Below are 27104 nucleotides of genomic sequence, written 5' to 3'. Positions count from 1 at the left end.
AGCACCAAGTTTGAGATATATGAGGCAAAAAAGAAAACCCAAGGAACTCACCACTGTGTTGTTCCTTGGGTCTGAGCCAGTTTGTCTTCTTCTCTTCACCTTTCAGAGTCTTTTTACATTTGTTCTGTATATAATTTTCCAAGGCTTTTAGTTGTTCTTAGCAGGAGGAATAGGCAAAAGTACATATATTCCATCTTCCTGTAAATGGAATATCTCCTCCTTTATTACATGAAAGAAAAATGACACTCAAACAACGGGAAAGAACTTGCCAAGGCCACTTAGATAATTAATAGGCTGCTGACTTACTGCCTGTGATTTTGTCTTCTCCTACAAGATTGAATATTTTAAACACAGATATTATATCTTTTTATTTTTTTAAATAAATTTATTTATTTTATTTATTTATTTTTGGCTGCACTGGGTCTTCGTTGCTGCTTGCGGGCTTTCTCTAGTTGCAGCAAGTGGGGGCTACTCTTCCTGTGGTGCGTGGGCTTCTCATTGTAGTGGCTTCCGTAGTTGTGGCACGTGGGCTCAGTAGTTGTGGTTCGCAGGCTCCAGAGCACAGGCTCAGCAGCTGTGGTGCATGGGCCCAGCTGCTCCATGGCATGTGGGATCTTCCCGGACCAGGGCTCGAACCCACGTCGCCTGCATTGGCAGGCGGCCTCTCAATCACTGCGCCATCAGGGAAGCCTGGTATTATATCTTTAAAAAAAAAATTTTGGTCTCTATTAAAGTACCAATTTCATTTCTCTATACTTGGTAATTATAATTTATTAATGCTTACTATGTGACAGGCTCTGGGCTGAATGCTTTGCATGCATTTTCTCACTTAATCCTCACAAGAACTCTGCAATATAAATATTATTATTCCCAATTTAAACATGAAGAAACTGAGGCCCACGAAGGTAAGATAACTTAAGTAAGTCACATAGCTGGTAAGTGTCAGGGCTGGGGTCAGCCTACCATAATAGCCTGCCTTTGTAGGCTTCCAGTAAGTCCTTGCATAATAAAAGATGGCCCCAGGGAAATCAGTGAAAATTAGCTATAGAGCAGGTTAGCTGAGAAGAAAGAGGAATAAAACTGAAATATGTGACTCTAGTTTAGTGGGTGACACTTCAGATGGTAGACTCTCAGAAGAAATTAAAGACACTGCCCAAAATAAGGTCTGATATTTTAATAAATCATTGATATTGTCCATTAGCTGAGTCCTGTCATTGCAGAAAAAGGATTTCAGGTCTGACTCTAATGCTCACTAACCAAAAATATAGTATGTGAGCCCATGAATGCTATTCTTGTTGAAAGGATAGAAAGAAATTTTTAAAAAGTGAAATCATGAGTAGAACTCTAGGCCACAGTCCCTGGGACCCTTCTTTAGTCCTAGAGTATCAGGGACTGATGAGAATATTGAGTATCTCATCCTAAACCAATGTGGTAGATTTCAGAGGAGGGAGAAGTTTTGTTACTGAGGAGACAGCCTATCCACAAGACCCATAAGTTTTTGAAAAATTAAATCACTTAAGTAGTGGAAAGCAGCCGCATAGCACAGGGAGATCAGCTCAGTGCTTTGTGACCGCCTGGAGGGGTGGGATAGGGAGGGTGGGAGGGAGGGAGACGCAAGAGGGAAGAGATATGGGAACATATGTATATGTATAACTGATTCACTTTGTTATAAAGCAGAAACTAACACACCATTGTAAAGCAATTATACTCCAATAAAGATGTAAAAGAAAAAAAATTTGTTGAGGATAAATAAATAATTAAATAAATTGCACACACACACACACACACACACACACACACACACACAAAATCACTTAAGTTCCAGATATATCACAATGGGTAACAGGAGCAATTAAAGGAAGGGGTCCACATGCAGACCCTTTATTTATTTATTGCTTTTTCAGGGGTTCAGAGACTCAGGTCCTACCTGAATAATCCCAGTCAGCAAAGTTGTGGATGCCACCACACTCAAGGATTTGTTATAGTTCTCAAAGAAGGAGAGGTTAGAAAAGTCATCCTTGATGGAAGTTCCCAGTATTAGGTGGCCACTGTTGAATGGGTACGTCCTCAGGACATTTATCGTCAGAGCACTCACAAGGAAGAATGTACCTATGAAAGAAAACGTTTAGGCAGAAGGTGAGGTTTTAAGTCCAGGTAAACTGACAGATATTGACAAAAGCAAGGCATGGTCTGATGTTTTGCCCTTGATCTGACAAACTTTTCTTATTTGAAAGTGGCCACCAAGAAATAAGAAAGAGAAGGGAAAAGAACTCTGGCTCCACGTACTGTAACCAACTCACAAGTTTTAGATCTTGGTGGTCTAGGTATGCATCATGGGAATTTTGCATCATGGGAATATGGAGTAGGATTAAAGAGAAATTGACTAGAAATGTTTATCAGGCTCAGCCACTGTGCCCGTTCTTAGAAACGGTAAAAAATGAGATGGTGCTGAAAGGATCAGAAAACAAAGCTAATCAATAATAATAAGAAGAAAAATAATACCTAATACTTATGAAGGATTTTTTAGGTGCAAAATGACATGGAGTTAAACCTATTACGAATATAATTTCATTTACTTCTACTATCAACATAAGGGAGGCAAAGGCAAATCTTACCTTTAAAGTACGTAACAGAAACAAAACTCTAGTAGCCCTTGTTGTCAGCATTTGGAAATGATTGTAATGTGCTCTGGGAACTTGGAAAAATGGGAATAAAATAGTTCTCTTAGTGTTCAAATGTAAAATCAACACATAATAGATTTTAGTAAAGATATGGAATATTGTCCTTAAAAAAGGCAAAGGAGCACTCAACAGAATGGGATGACAACTGGACTGAATATACAAACACACCTGGAGAAAAACTGTGACAGTCAGAATGGTCAGTGTTGGTTGCTTGGTCAGTTATACAGTCTGGAAGCTCAAAAAAAGGCACTTTACTGAGTGAATGTTGGTGATGCCCTTCTGAGACTCTCAGGGCATTTTGTGATTTGATTTCTGTATAGGTTCACCTAGGGGAAGAAATTGTGCTAATTATATGACCTTCAGCTAGTCTGGTCTCTGAAACAGTCATTTCCAATTATAAATTAGTAGATGGACTTTTGACTTAGGGAAGAAAAGTGCTTATCCTGTGGGTTTGAGTGCTTTGATTACTATGACAGCATTTTCTCAATGTAAATTAATAATCTGACATGATTACTGTTATTATTATTTTTTTATATAAATTTATTGATTGATTGATTTTTGGCCACATTGGGTCTTCGTTGCTGCACGCAGGCTTTCTCTAGTTGCGGTGAGCAAGGGCTACTCTTTGCTGCGGTGCACAGGCTTCTCGTTGTGGTGGCTTCTCTTGTTGCGGAGCACGGGCTCTAGGCGCGTAGGCTTCAGTAGTTGTGGCACACAGGCTCAGTAGTTGTGGCTCGTGGGCTCTAGAGTGCAGGCTCGGTAGTTGTGGCACACGGGCTTAGTTGCTCTGTGGCATGTGGGATCTTCCCGGACCAGAGCTCGAACCCGTGTCTCCTGCAGCAGGCGGATTCCTAACCACTGTGCCACCAGGGAAGCCCTGACATGATTATTATAAATCAGGTCCACAGATTTTGGTTATTATGGGTACAGCTGAAAAGTGGATCCACTCCAGGAGTTTTGGCAAAATCATTTCTGGATCTTCCAGGTTGAGGATAGTCAGATTCCAACATGTGGTAATTTCACCAAGAAAAGTACCTCTTGTCCTATAATTCCTTTAATAGCTTGCTAGCCTGTTTGTCTGGTGGTGACATTAATAATATCACAAAAGAAGTGTTCAATTTCTAAAATCTGAACACTAATCCTATGGATAGAATATCCATCTTCTGCCTCCTTTCTTTCTACCTTAAACGTAGCTTTAGCTTGGGTTCCTTAGCAATAAGTAAATGATTGAGATGGAGACTTCATCCACCTCCTGTGGTTCCGGCACTGAACTCACCAATGGACATTTGATGACATGATCCCCCAATTCCATAAATTACTGAAGCACAGAAAGCTGCATAAGAGACATTGAGAGGAGGAATCAGCTGCCTTGCCAGCAAACCAAATGTCAGGACTGAAAAGCAAGATACTTTAAGTAAGCAAAGGTAGTCTGGCTTTTAAAAGTCACCTGAAATAAAAACTGTAAAGAATATTTAAAATAAAAATGACCCATGTATACAGCTGACTATGGTAACAGAATCCCTTGGCATACAGCCCTTAATTAGTACTTTTTATTATCTCCTTTGATTTCTAACTTCTCTTCCTATTTTATCACAAGCTTTTACACATCAATTCTAAATCATAGGCTTAAACACCTTTCACTGTGAGGCCTTCATGCAAATCATGGAAAGCAAACATCACAACAATAAGACCTTTAATTCCAACAGCTCAGAAGAGCCCCATTCTTACCCCCAGTCTAGTACAAGAAGGCCCTAGGAATCCTCCAGGGCTGGAGAAAAAGCTGGAGAACAGGCAAGGATTGTCACACTTAACTGACGTGACTCCAAGTTGGTATGTGTTGTCTCTCTTCCATATGCCAACCACTCCAGTCTCTTCCTTCAGCTCCTTCTTCAATACTTACTTTCTTTTCTAAGAAGCATGATAAGAATTTGGAAATTGTGAGGCAAATGGATTAACATGCATGGTGTCATCCTTTGACGTCTCAAGTCCACAGCTCCTACCCTGAGGGACTCTCTTCAATTTACATCATACCAGTGTGCTCATCAGAAATCAGTTATGAGTCCGGTGAGCCAATTTATTGCCTTAAACGAGCAAGGCTTTTTTTTAATGGAAAAGTTTAAACTTATTGAAAAATAGAATATAATGAACCCCCAAGTACCCATCACCCACTTCAACGATGGTCAACTCATGGCCAATCTTGTTTCATCAATGCCCCCATTCCTCTCCCATCCCATATTATTTTGAGGCAAATCCAAAACACTAAATCATTTCATCTGTAGATATTTTCAGTATATATCTTTTAAAAAAACACCCTCTTTTGAGTACAATACCATCATCACACCTAAGAAATTATTAATGGTTCTTTAACATCATCAAATATCCAGTCAATGTTCAAATTTCCCTGATTTCTCATATATGGTTGTATTGGTAGACCACCTCTAAGATGATCTACAATGGCTAATTGGTATTCATGCCCTTTTTTGAGCTCCACCCCTAAAGCATGAAATAACTTACTTCTAATAAATAGGCTACAACAAAAACGATAAGATGTCACTTTTGAGATTAGGTTGCAAGAAGACTGTGGCTTCTGTCTTGGTTGCTCTCTGGCTCTCTCTTTCATTCAGGTCATCAGCTGCCAGAGTTGACTTCAAGGGTGTGTGACCTATGCAATCACATAGTGCCCTGGGCTTAGAAAGCCTCCACACTTGGCTTAATGCTCTACTCTGACCATCTTGAAATTCTGGATAATTTCTGAACTAGGGACTCTGCATTTTCACCTTGCACTGGGCCCCACACATGGTCCTACCAGCAGCCGTGTTGTGAGGACACTCAAGCAGCCCATGTAGAGGCCCACATGGCAAGAAACCCAGGCCTGCCAGCAAACATGGGTGAGCCTGGAAGCTGATCCTCCAGCCTCAGCAGAGCCTTGAGATAACTGACAACTTGACTGCCACCTCATGAGAGACCTTGAACCAGAGGTATGGTGGGTTTGGGGGTGATCTTTTAAAAAAGTTATTTGCTATTATATGTTGTGTTTTGTTTTGTTGATGTTGTTGTTGTTGTGCTTTCTTTTACAATCTTTGTGTTTATATCAAATTAGGTCCTCACATTAGTAGATATGTCTCTTGAGTCTTTTGTAATTTATAAGTTCCTCTTCCACATATTTTCCCTAAGCAAGCCTCAGTTGACTGCAAGTAACAGAAAACCTGCTCAAATCAGCTTGAGCAAAAGAGAAGAATTTTTTTTGACTGCACCGCCCAGCTTGAGGGATCTTAGTTCCTCAACCCAGTCTTGACCCCGGGCCCTGGCAGTGAAAGCACTGAGTCCTAACCACTGGACCACCAAGGAATTCCCAAAATAGGAAATTTATTAAAAGAGGACAAAGGTGAGTTGGGCCTCATCAGAGACTGGAAACAGAACTAAAAAGCCATCAGGATCCAGGCAGCTATTTCTCCATTCTCTTTGTCTCCAGGCTTACATAGTCTCCTGTCTTTGTTTCCAGTTTGGGGGCCATTATGAACAATACTGCTATGAATATTCTTGTACATGATTCCAGGTACACAGATGTATAAATTCCTCAAGATGATATACCCTGAAGCATAACTGCTGGGGCATTTACCAGAATATGCTAAACTGTTTTCCAAATGCTTGTACAATTTACATTCCTACCAACACCGTATGACAATTCCCATTATCTACATCTGTAATAGCACATGATACTGTCAGAATTTTTATTTTAGTGTGTATGAGTTAGTTAATTTCCACTTCTACTTCATTGATTACCAATAATGTTGATCAATTTTATTTAGCAGTTCCTTACAGATATGTAGGAATATATATATTATAGATTTAAGTCCTTTGTTGGGTATTCTATGGTTTGCTTTTCAATCTTCATCATGTCTTTGAATAAACAGAAGTTCTTAAGTTTTATTTAATTCAACTTAACAGTCATTTCCTTTTAGGCTAGTGCTTTTTATGTCTTGTTTAAGAAACTTTCTACCTCACGACCATGAAGATATTCTCCTATTTTATTCCAAAAACATCTTTACAGTTTTATCTTTCATATTTGGGTCTTTAATCTAAAAGGAACAGATTTTTGTGTATGCTGTGAGGTAGAGGTCTACAAATTGATTTTTTTCATATAAGTATTCAATTGTTTCACATCATTTTTTAAGTCTGTTTCTATAGTGACACATCTGATACAAACCATGCGACATATAAATGTGTGACCCTTTTCTGTTCCACTGGCCTAATTGTCTAAGTCTGTAATACCACACTGTTTTGTTCTTATATAAATTTATTTATTTATTTATTTTTGTCTGTGTTGGGTCTTTGTTGCAGCATGCGGGCTTTCTCTAGTTGTGGCGACCAGGGGCTACTCTGTTGTGCTGCACGGACTTCTCATTGCGGTGGCTTCTCTTGTTGCAGAGCACAGGCTCTAGGCATGCTAGCTTCAGTAGTCGTGACTCACGGGCTCTAGAGCGCAGGCTCAGTAGTTGTGGCGCACGGGCTTAGGTTCTCCGTGGCATGTAGGATCTTCCCGGACCAGGGCTCGAACCCGTGTCCCCTACATTGGCAGGCAGATTCTTAACCACTGCACCACCAGGGAAGTCCACAACACTGTTTAATTACTTTTTTTAGTAATTAGTCTAGTAATAGTTTTGTAATAAATTTAGTAATCCCCATTTTTATTGTGAAATATATAAATAGAATGTGCATTAGAATAGATGTTGAGCTTAATAAATATTTATAAAACAAACACCCACGTTATCCCCACCCAGATCTTTAATCACAACTCCATCCCTCCCCACAGAGGTATTCATTATTTTGACTTTTGTGATAATAATTTCTTTGCTTTTCTTTATAGTTTTACCACTGGTATACATATCTCTAAACAGTATAATTTAGTTTGTCCACTTTTGAACTTTATATTAATGGAATTACATTGTATACAATTTTTATTTCTGCTTATTTTTCTTATTATTATGTATATAAGTATCTTCCATGTTGCTGTGAGTTGCTTGAGAGTGCTCATTTTCCTTCTGTGTAGTCCAATATACGTATATATGAATGCTTATTTATTCTTTCTACTTTTTTTTTTTTTTTTTTTTTTTTTTTTTGCGGTACGTGGGCCTCTCACCTTTGTGGCCTCTCCCGTTGCGGAGCACAGGCTCCGGACGCACAGGCTCAGCAGCCATGGCTCACGGGCCCAGCCGCTCCGCGGCATGTGGGATCCTCCTGGACCGGGGCACGAACCCATGTCCCCTGCATCGGCAGGCGGATTCTCAACCACTGCGCCACCAGGGAAGCCCTATTCTTTCTACTTTTGATGGACATTATCTTAAACATTATAACTTTATATTCAGTCTTGATCGCTGGAGGAGCAAATCCTCCCGTGTTGCTCTTCAAAAGAATTTGCCTATTCTTGGAAAATGCTATCTTTCAATTAATTTAGGTCCTTATTAATATTTCTCAATAAAGTTGCATATTTTCTCTATAGAGGTCTTGCATACCATTTCTTAGTTTCATTACAACTTACTTCATATTTACTATGTTTTGGTAAATGGTATTTAAAATTTTTTTTCACTTTCTGTTTCCTGCAGGTATAAAGGGATGTAATTGATTTTTATTTACTCATCTTATATCCAGCAATTTTGATAAAATCTTATTAATTCTATTAATTTATCTGTAGATTCTTTTGAATTTTCTACATTAAAAAATACATCTACGAATGAAGTTTTATTTCTTGCTTTGCAATTCTTTACACTTATATTTTTTCCCTTGCTTTAATACACTGCCTGTGAATTCCACTATAATATCGTATAGCCCTATTTACTCTTTTTTTTGGCTGCATTGGGTCTTTGTTGCTTCACGCAGGCTTTCTCTAGTTGCGGTGAGCAGGGGCTACTCTTCGTTGTGGTGCATGGGCTTCTCATTGTGGTGGCTTCTCTTGTTGCAGAGCACAGGCTCTAAGTGCACGGGCTTCAGTAGTTGTGGCTCGCGGGCTCTGGAGCGCATGCTCAGTAGTTGTGGCACACGCGCTTAGTTGCTCCACATCATGTGGGATCTTCCTGGACCAGGGCTCAAACCCGTGTCCCCTGCATTGGCAGGCAGATTCGTAACCACTGCGCCACCAGGGAAGTCCCTGAATAGCCCTATTTACTTTTTTTTTTTTTTTTTTTTTGCGGTACGTGGGTCTCTCACTGTTGTGGCCTCTCCCGTTGCGGAGCACAGGCTCTGGAAGCACAGGCTCCGCGGCCATGGCTCACGGGCCCAGCATCTCTGCGGCATGTGAGATCTTCCCAGACCGGGGCACGAACCCATGTCCCCTGCATCAGCAGGCGGACTCTCAACCACTGCGCCACCAGGGAAGCCCAGCCCTATTTATTCTTGATAAGCAACATGTAGTGTGAGGAGAAAGTCTTTTGAAATGTAGGGTTTCAAGTAACTCACCAGCGCAGGGAAGGTAAGAGAATTACTTGGTAACGGCCTGAGAACTAAGTGGTCTAAGTCTCAGTTAAGCTTAAGCCATGGAGAAACAGAGAGAAACCAAGTCTCCAGACTCTCCAAAACCTCAAAAAGTTTTTACATTTTGAATTAATTTTAGACTTATAGAAAAGCTACAAAAATAATAGAACATTTCCATATATACCTTACATAGATTCCTCTAATGTTAACATTGTACATAATCATAGTATAATTATTGGGATCAGGAAATTAACATTAGAAATTTAACTAAATACTTTACTTGAATTTCAACAATTTTTCCCCTAATTTCCTTTTTCTGTTCCAGGATTCTATCCACAGTTCCCTACTCCATTTAGTTGTTATTTCTCCTTAGTCCTAAAATCTGTTATAGTTCCTCAGTCTTTAATTGTGTTTCTTGACTTTGACACTTTGGAAGAGTATTAATAGATGAGCTATTTTGCCAAATGCCCCTCAGTTTGGGGTTGCTTAGGTTCCTTATGATCATACTAAGGTTATACATTTTTGATGCGCATACTACAGAAATGGCATTGTGTCCTTTTTAGTGCATCATATCACAAGATTTGTGATCTCCATATGTCTTACTGTTGGTGGTGATAGCACTGATCACTTGTTTAAGGTAGTTTCTCCCAGGTTCTCTACTGTAAATTAGTGGAGTAGTTGATAAATATCTTGAGGAAGATACTTTGAAACTATGCAAGTCCTGTTACATAGATTGCAAACTTTTACCCACTAATTTTAACCTCTGTTAGTGGATTTTATCTCCAATAAGTATTACCGTAGTTTTTCACTAATGGTGATTTTCTATTTTCTTTCACATTTGTAAATTCGGATTCTACTAGCACCTTTTTAATAAGGTTTTCATCATGCAGTATTTTTGTTTCATCTGAAGAAAATTATGAAGTCGTTAGGTCCTACCTGTTTAAATATAAGTAAAACTTTTGAATTATTTACACTACAAATTATTTCATTATTCACACTACTTAAAATAACACACATTTCCTTAGTCAGTCAGCAAGAGTTGCTTGGATTCATTCATTCACACAGTTATATAATCATTATTCAACAAATATCCTGAGTACCTACTATGTGCCAAATACTGTGCTGGATGCTAGGTATACTTATACATCCTAATGTCATTCTTATTTTGGTACAAAATTATGCTGATGACTTGGAAATTTAGCAAAGAAATATCCTCAAACTTTGACCATAAACGAAGGATGTGTGATAAGTGGGTGTCAGTAGGGGACTCACAGGCAAAGCATCAGTGCCAAGAGTTCAGGTCTCTCATTTCAGCACCACAAGAATGCTCTAGAGACTTTCTGATACTTTCCTGGAAGTGAATATACTCATACAAATGGATCATTTTGGTTTGTATCTGCCATATGAAAAATTTTAAAGGTACTCCTTTATTCTGGGAATACAAGGCTAGTTCAATATTTTAAAATCAACTCATGTAATCCAGTCTAAAGGGAAAACTTTGACAAAATACAATATTCACTTATGATAAAAATTCTCAGCAAACTAGCAAAGATACAAACTTTCTCCACCTAATAAAGGGCACCTACAAAAACCCTACAGCTAACATCATACTTAATGTTGAACGATTGAATGCTTTTCCCCTGAGATGAGGAACAAAGCAAAATGTCTATTCTCACCACTCTTATTTAACATATACTGGAAGTCTTAGCTAGTACAATAAGCAAGAAAAAGTTATAAAAGCCATTCATATTAGAAGGAAGAAAACATAACTGTCTCTACTCACAGATGATATGACTATCAATGTAGTGAGTCCCAGGGAATCTATAAAAGATTCTTAGAACTAATAAGTGAGTTGCAGGATACAAGGTAAACACACAAAATTCAGTTGTATTTCTATATGCAAACAATGCACAACTGGAAACCAAAAATGTTTTTAATTACCATATACAATATCTCTTCCAAAATGAAGTACTTAGATATAAATCTAACAAAATATATACAGAATCTGTATGCTGAAAATGACAAATGCTGATGAAAGAAATTAAAGTAACACCTAAATAAATGAAGAGACATACTGTGATCATGGAGTGGAAACTCAACATAATAAGACATCAATTCTCCTCAAAGTAATCTATGAATTTAATCAGTAGCTATCAAAATCTCAGAAGGATTTTTTGTAGATATTGACAAGCTGATTCTAAAATTTGTATGAAAGAATAGTTAAAACAATTTCAAAAAAGAACAAAATTAGAGGAATCACACTACCCAATTTTAAGACTCACTAAAAAGATACAATAATCGATACATGATATTGGGAAAGGGGTAGACATATACATCAATGGAAGAGAATAGAGTCCAGAAATAGTCCCACAAAAATATGGCTATTTGATATCTGACAAAAGTTCAAAAACAATTCGTTGGAGAATAGACTTCTTTAAAAATGCAGCAAAAAATACACCTTGACCTAAACTTCACAACTTATTTAAAGATTAACTCAAAATGGATCAGTTCTAAAAGTAAAGCATAAAATGTAAAACTTTTAGAAGAAAACATAGGAGAAAATCTTTGTGACCTGATGGTTAAGTGAAGAGTTTTTATATGTGATAAGAAAAGTACAACCCATAAAAGGAAAAAAATTTGATAAATTGGACTTTATCAAAATTAAAACCTGGGCTTCCCTGGTGGCGCAGTGGTTGAGAGTCCGCCTGCCAATGCAGGGGACACGGGTTTGTGCCCCGGTCCGGGAAGATCCCACATGCCGCGGAGCAGCTGGGCCTGTGAGCCATGGCCGCTGAGCCTGCGCGTCCGGAGCCTGTGCTCCACAACAGGGGAGGCCACAGCGGTGAGAGGCCCGCGTACCGAAAAAAATAAATAAATAAATAAAAAATAAAACCTTTTGCTCTGCCAGAGATACTGTCAAGAGAATGAAAAGATAAGCTACAGACTGAGAGAAAATATTTGAAAATCACATATCTGACAAAGGACTTGTACTCAGAATATAAAAAGAATTATCAAAAATTAACAATAGGAGGGCTTCCCTGGTGGCGCAGTGCTTGAGAGTCCGCCTGCTGATGCAGGGGACACGGGTTCGTGCCCCGGTCCGGGAAGATCCCACATATGGCGGGGCGGCTGGGCCCGTGAGCCATGGCCGCTGAGCCTGCGCGTCCGGAGCCTATGCTCCGCAACGGGAGAGGCCACAACAGTGAGAGGCCCGCGTACTGCAAAAAACCAAAAACAAAACAAAACAAAACAAAAATATTAACAATAGGAAAAAAATTCCAATTAAAAAATGGGCAAAAAACTTGAACAGGCACTTTGCCAAAGGGGATCGAAGGACAGCAAATAAAAACATGAAAAGATGTTCAACTTCATTAACCATTAGGGAAATGCAAATTAAAAACACAATGAGATACCACTACATATCTCTTAGAATGGCTAAAATAACAGATATCAAAAAGTAGACCTCATCAAAGTTAGTAATTTTGCTCTGTAAATACTCTGTTAAGAGAATTAAAAGGAAAGTTACAGACTGGGAGAACATATTTGCCAAACACAAAAGACAAAGGACTAGTACCTAGAATATATAAATAACTCTCAAAACTCAAAAGTAAAAATGCAAACAGTCCAGTTAGGATATGAGCAAAAGACAAGAAGAGCCATTTCATTAAAATGTATAGATGGAGAATTAGCATATGAAACAATATTAAACATCATTAACCATTAGGGAAATGCAAACTGAAACCACAATGAGATCTCACTACACACCTATCAGAATGGCTAAAGTAAAAACTAGTGACTACACCAAATGGTAGTGAGGATGCAGAGCAACTGTATCACTCATACATTGACAATAGGAATGTAAAATGATACAACCGCTCTAGAAAATAGCTTGGCAGTTTCTTAGAAAACTAAACATGCCAACTACTATACAATCCAACAATTGCACTCCTGGACATTTATCCCAGAGAAGTGAAGACTATGTTAACTAACCTACATACAGATGTTCATAATAGTTATATTTGTAATAGCCAAAAACTACAAACAATCCAGATGTCTTTCAAGGGTGAAATTTTAAGCAAACTGTGGTATATCTATACCATGGAATACTACTCAGAAATAAAAAGGAATAGACTATTGATATACACAACAACCTAGATGAATCTCCAGAGAATTATGATGAGGGAAAAAAGCCAATACCAAATGGTTACACACTGTATGACTCCATTTATGTAACTTTCTTGAAATGATAACATTATAGAAATGAAGAAAAATTAGTGATTGCTAGGGATTAAGGAGGGGATGGGGGCAGGGAGCAAGTGGGGCTGACTATAAAAGGGCAATATGAGGGATCCTTGTGGTGGTAGAAATGTTCTGTATCTTGACTGCATCAATGTTAACATCCTGATTGTGAGACTGAGCTATAGTTTTGCAAGATTTACTACTGAGGAAAGTGGGTAAGGGATACAAGGGACTTCTCTGTGGTTTCTTACAAATTCATGTGAATCTATAGTTAACTCAAAATAGAAAGTTTAATTTAAAAATACTGACAATATCAAGTGCTGACAAGGGTGTGGAGGAACTAGAATTCTCATACATTGCTGGTGGGAATGTAAAATGGTAGGTACAGCCACTCTGGAAAAACGGTGTGGCAGTTTCTTACAAAGTTAAACATACACTTCCCATATAACCAACAATATCACTCCTGGGTTATTTACCTTAGAGAAACGAAAAATATTTTCAAACGAAAACCTGTGCATGAATGTTCACAGCAACTCTGTGATGGCCCAAAACTGGAAACAAAATGTTCATCAATAAGTGAATGGGGCTTTCCTGGTGGCGCAGTGGTTGAGAGTCCGCCTGCTGATGCAAGGGATACGGGTTCGTGCCCCGGTCCGGGAAGATCCCACATGCCGCGGAGAGGCTGGGTCTGTGAGCCATGGCTGCTGAGCCTGTGCATCCAGAGCCTGCGCTCCGCAACAGGAGAGGCCACAACAGTGAGAGGCCCGCGTACCGCAAAAAAAAAAAAACAATAAGTGAATGGACAAAAAACTGTGATATAGCCATATAATGGAATATTGTTCTGCAATAGAAAGGAATAAACTATCAATGCACATAACAGTTTGCATTAATTTCAAAGGCATAAAGCTGAATTAAAGAAGCCACCCTTCAGAAGTTACATACTGTATGAGTCCATTTATATGACATTCTTGAAAAGACAGAACTATGGTAATGGAGAAGAGATCTGTGGTTGCTGGGGGTTTGAAGTTAGCAGAGGATGTGACTAAAAAGTGATGGCACAAGAGAGTTTTGGGGCTGACAGAACTGTTATGTAACTTGACTGTGGTGCGGTTATATAACCCTATACCTGTGTTTAAATTAATAGAACTGTATGAAAGAAGTAAATTTTACTGTATGATAATTAATTAATTATTTTGAAGGGATCCCTTTTCTCCAGCTAACAGCCCTATGCCAGAGTTGAATTTCAGCTACCACTGGCCCTTTGGTTGGCTTCATTTGTGCTTTACAATCACAAGTTTCAACCCTGCTTGGTTTGCCCCAGAAGAATAGAGAAACAGAGGTGTTTAAAGACTACGTAGGGAATAGTGAACTACTCTGAGTAACAGATTAACACAAAATCCTTTCTCTTCCTCTGATAAAGTTGATCTTGGGTTAACCTTCTAGCTCTGTTTCTTTGGAAACCTGATAATGGTGGAATGTCAGCTGTGTTACCAGCCAACATTAGTTATGGTAAAAGGAGCCTGATTAGTATATTCTATCTGGACCAAGGGGACTATGAATTAAAGATTAATATCTTGTGGGAAGCCTTAGTTTTGAGCTTCTCAGAGCACAATGACTCTTGTAACTGGGCATGTCGCTGTGGGACCCATGGAGGCATCAGTTATGGGAATTACAAGAGATGTTGGTTTCTATTTGGGAAATGAGGCTTCTAAAGCCCAGATAGCTCCCGTACCTATCTGTGTGATCTTGTTGTGTTATATCTGAACTGCCACTTGTAAGACCAAAGAGTAGCCCCTGGACTGCTGTGTGTGTAACTTGCTGAAGGTAAGCTAGCATGCTGTGTTTCCTATCCTTCACCTTTTTAAGTAAAACCAATGCCAAGTGAGATCTATTGGAGTGAGTATAAAATGACTAGTTAAGCAAAAAATGACCATGAGCAGGCATTACAAATACTCTAGAAAGTATCAGGGGTCTAAACTAAACTGAGACTTTTGGAACTACCCTAGAAGAGTTAGAAATTTGGCAGGTAAGGAAACAAATGGTAATGATGTGAATGGAATTCACATTTTTTTAATATTCATCTAGCACAAATAATTTGTTTACTCTGGGCAAGTGACCAGGTCTGATGTATTGTCTGTGGGTGAAAAACCTTCGTATCTTCCTTACCTTGGGGAACTTGCACAAGGCCAACACTTATCCCAGCAAGTAAGTCTCCAAGAAGCCAATCCTTGAATCGATAACAACACATCCACTCTAGGAAGGGAAAGATTGTAAGCATGCATCTTCGAAACTTGTGCCATGAGCAGCTGTGAGAAAGAACAGAGACTTGATTAGGTTCTCCAAAGGAAAAGCCCACATGGCCAAGAAAAGGCATAGTGAGTACCTTCTTCTTCCCATACAACAGAGTTTCTTTCAACACTACTGATGTTTGGACATATTGGACTGGCTAAGTCTTTGTTGTGAGGCTGTCCTGTGCATTGTAGGATGTTTAGCAGCATCTCTGATCTCTACCCATTAGATGCCATAGCATCCCCTCCCCTAGTTGTGACAATGAAAAATGTCTCCAGACACTGCTAAATGTTCCCTGGGGGACAGTATCACCTTCAACTGAGAACCAGTGCCATATGTATGACAAGAACTAGGCCTTGTAAGTCCAGCATACGAATCAGGCCTGTGGTTTTACCGAATGCTTGAAAAGAATTCAACCTACCAAAATTTTCCAGTAAAAAAATGGACTGTTATGGCTTTCTCTTGGTAAGGACAGTTTTTTGAGATGTGCTATTGGTGGGTGGCAGGGAATTAACACAGTCACATCATTCTTGTATACTAAAATTTTTACCAAGCATTAACTCTACATGGCTTTGACCTGTAATATGCAGAAATTTACAGAAAATATAGAATATGGAGTCTTGTGCTTATGGCATTAGCCATGGAAAGAAAAGGCAATAAAATAAGGTTTTATTATCTTTTAACCCAGTGGATAACAACCAGAAGCAATTTTGTTCCCTAAGGGACATCTGGTAATGTCTGGAGACATTTTTGATTGTCATGACTCACATCTAGTGGGTAGAGGCCAGGGATGCCACCAAATATCCTACAATGCACAGGACAGCCCTCCACAAGAAATGATTTCATGGTCCGAAATGTCAACAGTACTGAGATTGAGAAAACCTACTTTAACCTTTAGATCATCTAAAACAGCAGAATCATTGTAAACCAGTCAATCAATCTGTTAATCAATTAATCCATTAGTAAAGCTAATATGGTTTTTGTTTTTGTTTTTGTTTTTGTTTTTGTTTTCTTTTTGCGGTATGCGGGCCTCTCACTGTTGTGGCCTCTCCCGTTGCGGAGCACAGGCTCCGGATGCGCAGGCCCAGCGGCCATGGCTCACGGGCCCAGCCGCTCCGCGGCATATGGGATCCTCCCAGACCGGGACACGAACCCGTATCCCCTGCATCGGCAGGCGGACTCTCAACCACTGCGCCACCAGGGAGGCCCGCTAATATGGTTTTAAATTGCTTTTTGCTATTTATATCTCATTATGGGCTGAAAACAAAGAGTATGGAGATTTTTCATGTATGAGCTATTGCTGAATAATTGGGATTTGACTGTAGCAACAAATATAACTTCAGTGTATGCAAGGCTAAAATGTATGCTCAGAAAAGAAGTAATTTCAATATGCTTGACTCTAACAAATATGAGCATTACAGTCCCTAAGGTAATTAAGACCAGAGAAGTGTAAATGTCTTTGCCAAGGTCACAGTAACAAGTGTGGGCAGAACTGGGGCTAGAAACCAGATTTTGTGATTTTTAGTTCAGTGTTCTATCCAGTCTATTACCATCACAGTTCCTATCGACAGCTGTTGAATTCTGCTCAGGAGCCAGAAGCAAGACCATAGGTTTAGAAAGAACACCACATTGCTATTTTTATGAGAATCCCTGGGTGTGGAGAGTGTGCTGTCTCCAATTATGGCCCTCTATGGGGGAGAATACAGCATGGCATTGGGACAATTTGTTTCTGCATCTGGTCCAGTGTCCCTTCCTCTCCATGTGCCACCCTGGAAGACCAGCCACCCTAGGAAGAGTCATCAAAGCTCTTTGGCATGGCAAAAAAATAAAATGGACATGGAATAATGAGGACCTAAGACTGACAGGGATCAAGGGAGGAGTTAGAGGAACAGAAACTGAAGCTGGTGGTGGAAGAGTTATAAGCACTTCGACATGAATCTGGATCCTAGTTAAAGCATCTTTAAAGTGAGGAATGTAAGAGTTGATGTGAAAGCACAGGGGAGATTTTTGTAAAGAGAGGGAGTATTGCAGTTGGGTAACTAAAAGGGAGAAAATGAAGGAAGATATGAGGTTTTCTGCAGAAAGAAAGAGATGAAATTAAAAGATTATTATTATTATTATTTTACTATTTGCTAGGTGCTTTACAAATATTCTTTAAATCCTCACAATTGCCTTATAAGGTAGGTGCTTTTATCATCCCCATTTTATAGATGAGGATACTGAAGCACAGTAGGCATGGATAGCTTACCTAAGGTCACACAGTTGGAAAGCAGCAGAACTGGGATTCAAAACCAGGCAATCTGGCTTCTGAGTCTTGCTCTTAACCACAGTGCTGTGCTACCTTTCAGAAGTGGATTCAGAAATTCAGAAGTGGATATAAAATTCAGAAGTGGATATAACTGTTTGTTTTAGAAGTAGGGAATAAGCACTGCTATAAAAACCCATGGGAGGCAGTGTGGGTCAGATTTAAGGGTCTAAGCATAGGGCAGCTGGAGGGGAATAAGGCTGAAATTTCTTTGGTAGTACCTGTTTATGATGAGGTATAAGTCAGGAAAAGATTATCCTTTTGTAGAGACAAAACCAATGTGGCCCCCAAATGCTCTCTTTGATATATGACCTCTGACCCATCCTGGAGCAGAAAAAATGAGAGTTGTGTTATAGGACAGGGGAGGGACATCCAAAACCACGACTTGCAAAAGTCAGGATATGGGCAAAGGAGAAGGCTCAGAGGGAGGAAGGTCTGCAATAGGGCTGCATGGAGGCCTTCTTCACTTGTCACCTAACTCATGCCAATTGTGAGTGATAAATCAAGGGACAAGAGGGACTAATGAATCTGGAGTGTGAGTGAGGACAGTTTGAGTAGTTAGGGTTAATATCATGATGTAGGTCACAAAGGATTTTTAACCTGAGGTCCATGGATGACCAAGGTGTCTCTAGATAGAATTCATGGGGGTATGTGACTTTAGGAAAAATTATATCTTTATTTTCACTAACCTCCTAACTGAAATGTAGCATTTCCTTCAGTTATGAACATTGACAACAAACCACAGTAGTATCAGCAGAGCTTCACTTCTTCACCAATAGAATCACAAATATCTTCATATTACATTAAAATTGCTGCAGATATCTTAAAATGGCATTTATATTCATCATTACTTAGAAAGTATGGTAGTTATTAGACCCACAATCATTAAATATAATTTTTGGATATTTTCATATTTTGATAACTATATTTCAATATAACTGGTTTCCTTTATAATATTATGTATTTTATGCATTTAAAAATATTCTGGCCAAGACCATTCAATGGAGAAATAATAGACTCTTCAACATATAGGGCTGGGAAAATGGGATAGCTACATGGAAAAAAATGAAGTCAGACTTTTACTCTATACCGTATACAAAATTAACTCAGAATGGATCAAGGATCTAAATTTAAGAGCTAAAACTATAAAACCCTTAGAAGAAAACAGGGGAAAATCTTCATTACCTTGGATTTCACAATAGTTTCTTAAATATGACACAAAAATCACAAGCAACAAAAGAAAAAAATAGATAAATAGGATTTCATTAAAATGAAAACTGTTTACACAGGACACTATCAACAGACAACCTACAGAATGGGAGAAAATATTTGCAAATCATATATCTGATAAGGGTTTAATATCCAGAATACATAAAAGAACTCCTATAATTCAACAACAAAAAGATAAACAACCTAATTTTTAAAAGGGCAAAGGAAGTAAATAGACGTTTCTCCAAAAAAGATATACAAGTGACCAATAAGCACATGAAAAGATGCTCATTATATTTAGTTATTAGGGAAATGCAAAAAAAAAAAAAGCAACACACAATGTGATACCATTTTACACCTACTAGTATGGCTATAATTTTAAAAAATGGAAAATAACAAATGTTGGAGAGGATATGGAGAAATTGGAACACTTGCTGATGTGAATGCACAATGCTGCAGGTGCTGTGAAAAAAAATTCCTCAAAAAGTTAAACATATGATCCAACAAGTCCACTCTTAAGTGTATACCTAAAAGAATTGTTAGCAGGGACTTGAACAGATACTCCTATGCCAATATTCATGGTAGCATTATTCACGATAGCCAAAAATTGGAAACAACCTAAGTATCCATTAACAGATGAATGGATAAACAAAATGTGGTACATACATACAATGGAATATCATCAGCCATAAAATGAAATGAAGCACTGATCCACGCTACACCATTGTGCTAAGTGAAATAAACCAGACATGAAAGACAAATATTGTCTGATTCCATTTAAATGAAATATTTAGAATACACAATCCATAGAGACAGAAAGTAGAAGAGAGGTTACCAGGGGCCGGAGGAGGGGGAAATGGGGAGTTATTGCCTAATGGGTACAGAGTTTCTGTTTGGGGTGATGAAAAAGTTTTGGAAATAGATAGTGGTGATGGTTGCACAACAACGTGAATGTCATAAATGCTGCTAATTTGTACACTTTAAAATGGTTAAAACAACAAATTTTATATTATATATATTTTACCACAATTAAAAAAAGTAAAAAAAAATTATTCTGAAAGGATGTTCATTAGCTCTGAGAGACTGCTAAAAGGTTCACAGCACAAAAACAGGCTACGAGCCCCTGAACTATAGGGTTTACATAGTCATTCTGCTATCATTAATTAGTTCACCACGGTTGCTTTTGTTGTTGTTGTTAGGAGACTAGCAATGGTGGTTAATCAAACAATGTATTTACTAAATATCATCCCTAGATGCTGTGGGGGAGAGCTAAGGTCTTTATGTCCATGAAGTTTATAATCAACAAGGTGCTACAAGGGACTTCCCTGGTGGCGCAGTGGTTAAGAATCTGCCTGCCAATGCAGGGGACACGGGTTCGATCCCTGGTCTGGGAAGATCCCACATGCCACGGAGCGACTGAGCCTGTGTGCCACAATTACTTAGCCCACGCGCCACACCTGCTGAGCCCACGTGCCACAACTACCGAAGCCCGCACGCCTAGAGACCGTGCTTCGCAATGAGAAGCCACCACGATGAGGAGCCCGTGCAGCAACGAGAAAGCCAGTGTGCAGCAACAAAGACCCAACACAGCCAAAAATAAAATTAAAAATTAAAAAAAAAGAAGGTGCTACAAGACAAACCACAAAAAAACTGTAGAGGAATTATGCAATAAGCTAAGGTTTCTGATGACAGGAATTCAGAGGAGGAAAACAGAAGTAGGCACCAAAGGTGTCAAGTAGAGTTTTAGGGCTGCCAGCTTGGTGGCGGTTGAATGATCGCACACACGCACCGGCACTGGACATGGTGACTGATGGTGCTGATGTTGATGCCCAAGTTTCCAGAGAAAGTGGTCTTCCTTCTGTGTTCCTGTTGAAAGGTCTCCTCATTGTACACATCTCGCTTTACATCATACATGAAAGAGTTTTGCCTGTATCTAGAGCCCAAACTCTGGAAGCTCCTCTCTGGTTGCATCATTCCTGGATAAGTGGAAAGAAGTTAAACAAAAGACAGTTTTTAAAAAATCTAGATCCTTGGCACATTTTTATGGAAATAAAAATTCCATTTATTGTATAATTTTATACTTAAAACAACCCTATAAAGAAAGCAAGGTATATATTATTTTCATTTTCAAAATGGAGAAACCAAAGCCCAGAAGTTTAAACAGCCTTGGTTTTTGAATAATTAGAGTCAGGACTAGAACCCAGGTGTCCAGCTAGAAAGCCTAGTTTTCTTTATATTCATTTATGTTGCTATGTTGCAGGGGAAAAGATTAAGAGGTAAAAGTATAATCACCAATTTTCACTGAAAATGCTAAGGGTTAAGGGGTCAACATAGTGTCTTTTAACCCCTTTTCTCTCTAAAATAGCATCCATCATTATCCCTTTACCCTTTTCTTTTCTTCATAGAAGTAACCAGTACCTGATTCAATATTTGTCTATTTGTTCATTCTCTGTTTCCCACACTAAAATGTAAATCCAAGAGGCAGGACTTTGTTCATGGCTGTATCCCCAGAGCCCAGGATAATGCCTGATGCTTAGCAGGCCCTCAACAAATATTTCTTGAATTATGGTCAAGCATCCAGTTAGTGGCATCATGATGTAGCAGAAAAAGCACTGCACAGGATATCAGGATTCTGGAGATCTAGCCCTGGCTGTTTTTCTAACTAGCTGTATGACTGGGGGCAAGTTTCTTAGAAAGTGAATTTCAGTTTCTTTGTCCATGAAATGACATGGTTTGACAATATGATCTCTAAGGGTCACTTTAAGCTTTAAAAATCTGTAGTATCATCCTGCTGTTTTAAAGAGAATGAGAAGAAAGAGTTAATGAGGATGGATATAGATCCATCTCTGGGAGAAGGTGTAACTGTTCTTGATCATCTGTGTTTTTGAATAATAAAAAAAGCATGAACTCTAATATTCTTCCACACAAATGTGTAAAAAAGTATACATATATATATTTTGCATAGTTATAAAATATATAGGTAAACACTCAAATTATGTAGATTACACAAGTAGTTCTTTTATAGGCGAGGCTGCAAACAAGTTTAATGTATCAGCAACATTTGTTTTCCATCAGAATTATCCTGTATCTTCAGCAGCAGCAACATTATCATCACCAACATTTCTAGAGCACTTATTATATACCAAGCATTGCACTAGATTTTTTTCATGAGTTATTTCTTTTAATTCCAACAACAATCCTAGTACTACTATTATCTTCATTTTATAGGTGATAAAACTGAGGTTTTGGAAAAGTTAGGTAACTTGGCCATAGTTATATAATGTATGTTTACTCTCAAAGCACTGGGTAGCAGGGGTGAGCTGTATAACACTTAAGAACTAACGATCACAAATTCAATAAAGTGAGAGTGTGGTTGGGGAATACAGAAGAGGATGGAAGAGGTATTTTACAATGTATTAAGAGAATCAGTACTTCGTATCTTACAGAAAATAAAAGCAGAATTGTACACTAAAACATAAGTAATATTTTTCCCTTTCTTTCCTCCACCCATAGGAATATTGATCCAGTCTTCCTTACTTTTCCTATGTAATCTTACAATAAATTTCCATGACTAGAATATATCTGTTCCTGGCAACTAAAAAGAGCTTAATTAACTTGCTTATTATATTGAGATTATAAAAATTGCCATCCTGGGTTAGATGCAGGGTCTAGAATCCAGCATTTTGTTTCTGAAAGTAGCACGAAGCAGGCATGAAGCAGGCAACATATGAACATCAAGCATAGTGGAAACAGTGGGCCTGGGAAAGGTAGCTGTAGCTACTCAACTGCAGCAATTGTTGCCATGGGTCATGTGGGGTCCAGCATGGCCAGATCTTATCTTTTTCCAGAGAAGTCATAATTCCAGATTTTTATGTGAAATCTTCTGACTTTTAAATGTTATCGATTACTTTACATATTTTTAAAAACACAGTACACATCTAACAAAACATCTCTGCAGGCTAGATTCAGTCTGTGAACCACCAGTGTGTGACCAGTGTCCCCAGAGCCTTGTTGTTAAAGACAAAATATCCTTATCTCCTCCCATCACAAATTATAGTTTATACCCCAAGAATTTCTCTCTTTCAAAGCTAAAGCATTTATGTTTTCTGTTGTCGCACCCTTAGGAGGTATTATATCTCATCAGTTCACTTATGGAAAGAAGGATTTCATTTTATTGTCTTCAGTCTACATCATTTATAATTCAAGAGGTGGCCACCATCTATTAGACCAGGATTTGATGAGCTTGTCTGCTTTTATTTTCACAATCTTATGAATTCCTACCATATGCATTCTTGGCCTTTATTTATTTCTGACTGATGAATGCTATTTCACCTGTGGTCGATTAATTCAGTGTTCCACAAACATTTGCTGAATGCTAGGTGCTCTGAGGATACAAAAGGACAAGGACTTGGGACTTCCCTGGCAGTCCTGTGGTTAAGACTCTGTGCTTCCAATGCAGGGGGCACAGGTTCAAGCCCTGGTCAGGGAACCGCAGCAAAAAAAAAAATAAAAATAATAACAGAAACAAAAAACCAAAGACTCTACAATTTACTAGAATAAAAATACCAAAATATGGTGCTATAAGACTTCAGAGGTGGGAAAGACAGGAATTAACATTTATTGCTGGCCTGCCATATGCCAGCTTCTTCACACACATCATCTCAAGAGATAAGTATTATTTTCCTGATAATGATTATACTCATTTCACTTGTGAGTTTAGTGGGTTCCTCAGAATCATATAACTATTAAACAGCAGAGCCAGAATCTGAACCTCGTCTTTCTGATTCTAAAATAGATGTCACATCTAATGCCACGTGATCTCCTATAGAGTGGGATTAATAACCCCAACCTAGAAGGATGAGGAAGTCCTCCTGGGGGAGATATGGTTTGAACTCTGCTCTGGCTAAGCTGGGGGCAGGGAGGAGAATAAGGTGTTTCAGAAAGAGAAGAGGATAAAATTACAGAGATAATATAAGGCAAGTAATTCAATAGGTCTGAGTAAAGTCAGTGTCAAACCCAAAAAAGTAGGTTGAGGCCTACTTCTGGAGGGTCTTGAATGTTGGGCTGAACCTGGACTTTTTAGCTATTTAAAATGTTCAAGAAGGAGTAGTAATATGCACAGAGATGTGCTTTGGGAAGATGAATCATGTCAGTGGTATAGTCTAGAGCTGTGCTGCCCAGTACGGTAGCCACTGGCTACCTGTGGCTATTTAAATTAAATTAAATTAAAATAAAATGAGGGACTTCTCTGGCGGTCCAGTGGTTAAGACTCCACACTTCACTGCAAGGGGCATGGGTTTGATCCCTGGTCAGGGAACTAAGATCCCACATGCCGCATGGCACGGCCTAAAGATTATAAATAAATAAAATGAAAAATTCAGTTCCTTAGTCACACTAGCTACATTTCAAGTGCTCAACAGCCACGTGTGGCAGGGGCTACTGTACTGGACAGGGCAGGTATAAAACATTTCCATCATCACAGAAAGTTCTATTGGACAGTGCTGGAGATAGGAGAGACTGAGGCAAAAAGAGCAGTGGGAGCCCATTACTACCATGGTAGTCTAAGGGAGAGGCAATCAAGTCACAACTCATGGGACCACAGTCAGGATGGCTAGGAGGGGCAGGTAGAAAGCTGTCTTTAAAGGACTTATCATATGACTGGCTAAAGGCAGCAAGGGAAAACACATAATTTCCTTATTTTTTTTTTGTTTTTAGTAGTCATCTCTGAAATTTCTTCAGTTCCATTACATCTTTCTTGACTTCACAGAAGCCCTACTGGCTTGCTTTTATGCACTAGCAGGACCCTTCCCTATAAGGTATGATGATCAGAAGCTGTTACTGACAAGTGGCAAATGTACTTTAACGTGGAAAAGATGATGCATTTCCGAAGAAAGTAATCCAAACTACACTGATGGGATAATGACCTTTCAGCTGAGACACAACACAAGAGGGAATCTCGGTTACTGACTCCTACAATTCCCTGATGCTTCCTGCCATCAGACAAAATATTTAGGTGGGTGGGCCATGGTCTGAACAACTTAAGGTTTTATTTTCATATTCTACAAATGTAACATAGTTTGGGATATCTGGATTCACTACTAACTAATAGAAATTAATCTCTGTAGCCCACACTTGGTCCCACAAACAACATCAGCATCATCTGGCAACTTGTTGAAAATGCAAATTCTCAGGTCCAACTAGCAAGACAAAATTAATCAGAAATTCTGAGGATGTGCCAGCAGTCTGTTTTAAGAAGCCCTCCAGATGATTCTGATACACAATGAAATATGAAGACCACTGTAAATATAGCTAATTATCTTTATTCAGTCATTCAGTGCTAGTTTGGGGCATACTGTTAACATGGGTACTTTTGACCTAGCTCTTTCATCCCCCATACTACCCCTATCCATCCAGCCATCAACTGATTCTTTTACATAATGTGTTGAAAGTACTTTAAAAGCCAAGAAAAAAATATTTAAATACAGCCCAGTTTTCTGACTATTAACCCAACAGATGTGAAATCCTGAACCTTAGTTTAGTTTCAAGACTATCCTCTCATATGGTCATCTTTCATATGTTCTCTACAATCATGGGAAGGTAAAATTCACTTCCAGAATTTCAAAAAAAATATGTGTAATTCCATCAGAAACAACAGCCCTTTGCCCGTTATGCTTTTATGTTATGCTTTTAAGGGGGAATGTATGTGGAAAAAGAAAAGGCACAAGCAAAGAGCATTGCTTTCAGTATCTCTCAGTCACTCGGTCTAGTGGATGGGGATGGTGGGAACACACCGACAACTACCTTTTTTTTTTTTTTTTTTTTGCGGGCCTTTCACTGTTGTGGCCTCTCCCGTTGCGGAGCACAGGCTCCGGATGCGTAGGCTCAGCGGCCATGGCTCACGGGCCCAGCCGCTCCGCGGCATGTGGGATCTTCCTGGACCGAGGCACGAACCCGTGTGCCCTGCATCGGCAGGCGGACTCTCAACCACTGCGCCACCAGGGAAGCCACGGACAACTACCTTTAATGCGACCTGGTGAGAGTATTACCAAACGGCTGTGCTGGAGAGAAACTCATTATTGGGGTGGGGATGTTGGAGAAGGCTTCGCAGAGGGACACATACATAAACAGAACTTAACAGGAAAAGAAAGGGGCCAAGAGAGGTGGAAGTGGTGGCTCAGTCAGAAGGAACAAAATGAACAAAAGCAGTGAAGTCTGAAAGGAGGAAGAGCGTCTGGGCAGTCAGGCCTCAGGAGGAGACGGATGGGGGAGTCAGGTGAGGCTCATGGAGTAGACCAGTTCTGGCGCTTCTGACAACTCAGACCCACAAGTGTGGAAGGATTCAGCTTGCCAAACGCACACACCATCTCTCCTCACTGCTGTTCCACGCGGCCTTTCACAAGTAGAGCCGACACCTAAGAGAGAGAAGCTCCCAGGGACGGCCGTCATTCATTCATTCCCCAAACACTGACTGAGCGGCCGCGAAGTGCCTAACCCTGCGGTGACCGCCGCGGGCCCCGCCCAGGGACTTCCGAGTGTAAAGAGGGGCTGGTCCTTCGCACCCGACGCCCGGGCCGGGGCCCTGCCGCCACCACCTGCAGCCCGCGGCCCCGGGCGGCTGCGGCAGCGGCTCCCCTGCTTCCTCGGCTCACCTGGTTCCCGGGCTGCGGCGGGAGAGCGGGCGCTGGAGCCGGAGGCAGCTCCAGCCAGGCGGGCGGCGCTGTGGACGCGGACGCCGGCGGTTCCCGAGCCGTTGCGTCCGAACCCGCGGGCGTTCTGGCGGGCGGGGGACAAGAGCGGGGCGAGGAAGCGGAGCCTGGGCAGCCGGGGTGGGGAGCGGGGAGAGGCCCAGCTGCGCCGCGGTTACCTGTGTCACCCAGCCCTCCGCTCTCGACGACTCTTGATTGAGGGCCTCC

The 27104-nt window shown here is 39.8% G+C and overlaps 1 protein-coding gene across 1 annotated transcript in view; it reads right to left on the bottom strand.

Annotated features, from left to right (window-relative positions):
• Positions 1–27104, bottom strand: part of SLC26A8 (solute carrier family 26 member 8) — a 70922-nt gene extending 43818 nt beyond the window's left edge. Inside the window, exons 1-5 of the mRNA XM_060110735.1 lie at positions 27056–27104; positions 20981–21167; positions 15555–15694; positions 3958–4074; positions 1928–2109 (exon numbers count right to left, since the gene is read on the bottom strand). Coding sequence (XP_059966718.1) covers positions 1928–2109; positions 3958–4074; positions 15555–15694; positions 20981–21165 — 624 coding nt within the window. The 5' untranslated portion in view covers positions 21166–21167; positions 27056–27104. The remainder of the gene's footprint in view (positions 1–1927; positions 2110–3957; positions 4075–15554; positions 15695–20980; positions 21168–27055) is intronic.

The sequence above is a fragment of the Mesoplodon densirostris genome, chromosome 10 (genome assembly GCF_025265405.1).
Source record: "Mesoplodon densirostris isolate mMesDen1 chromosome 10, mMesDen1 primary haplotype, whole genome shotgun sequence".
In the NCBI taxonomy this organism is placed as follows: domain Eukaryota; kingdom Metazoa; phylum Chordata; class Mammalia; order Artiodactyla; family Ziphiidae; genus Mesoplodon; species Mesoplodon densirostris.
This window is presented reverse-complemented; position numbering and strand designations above follow the sequence as displayed.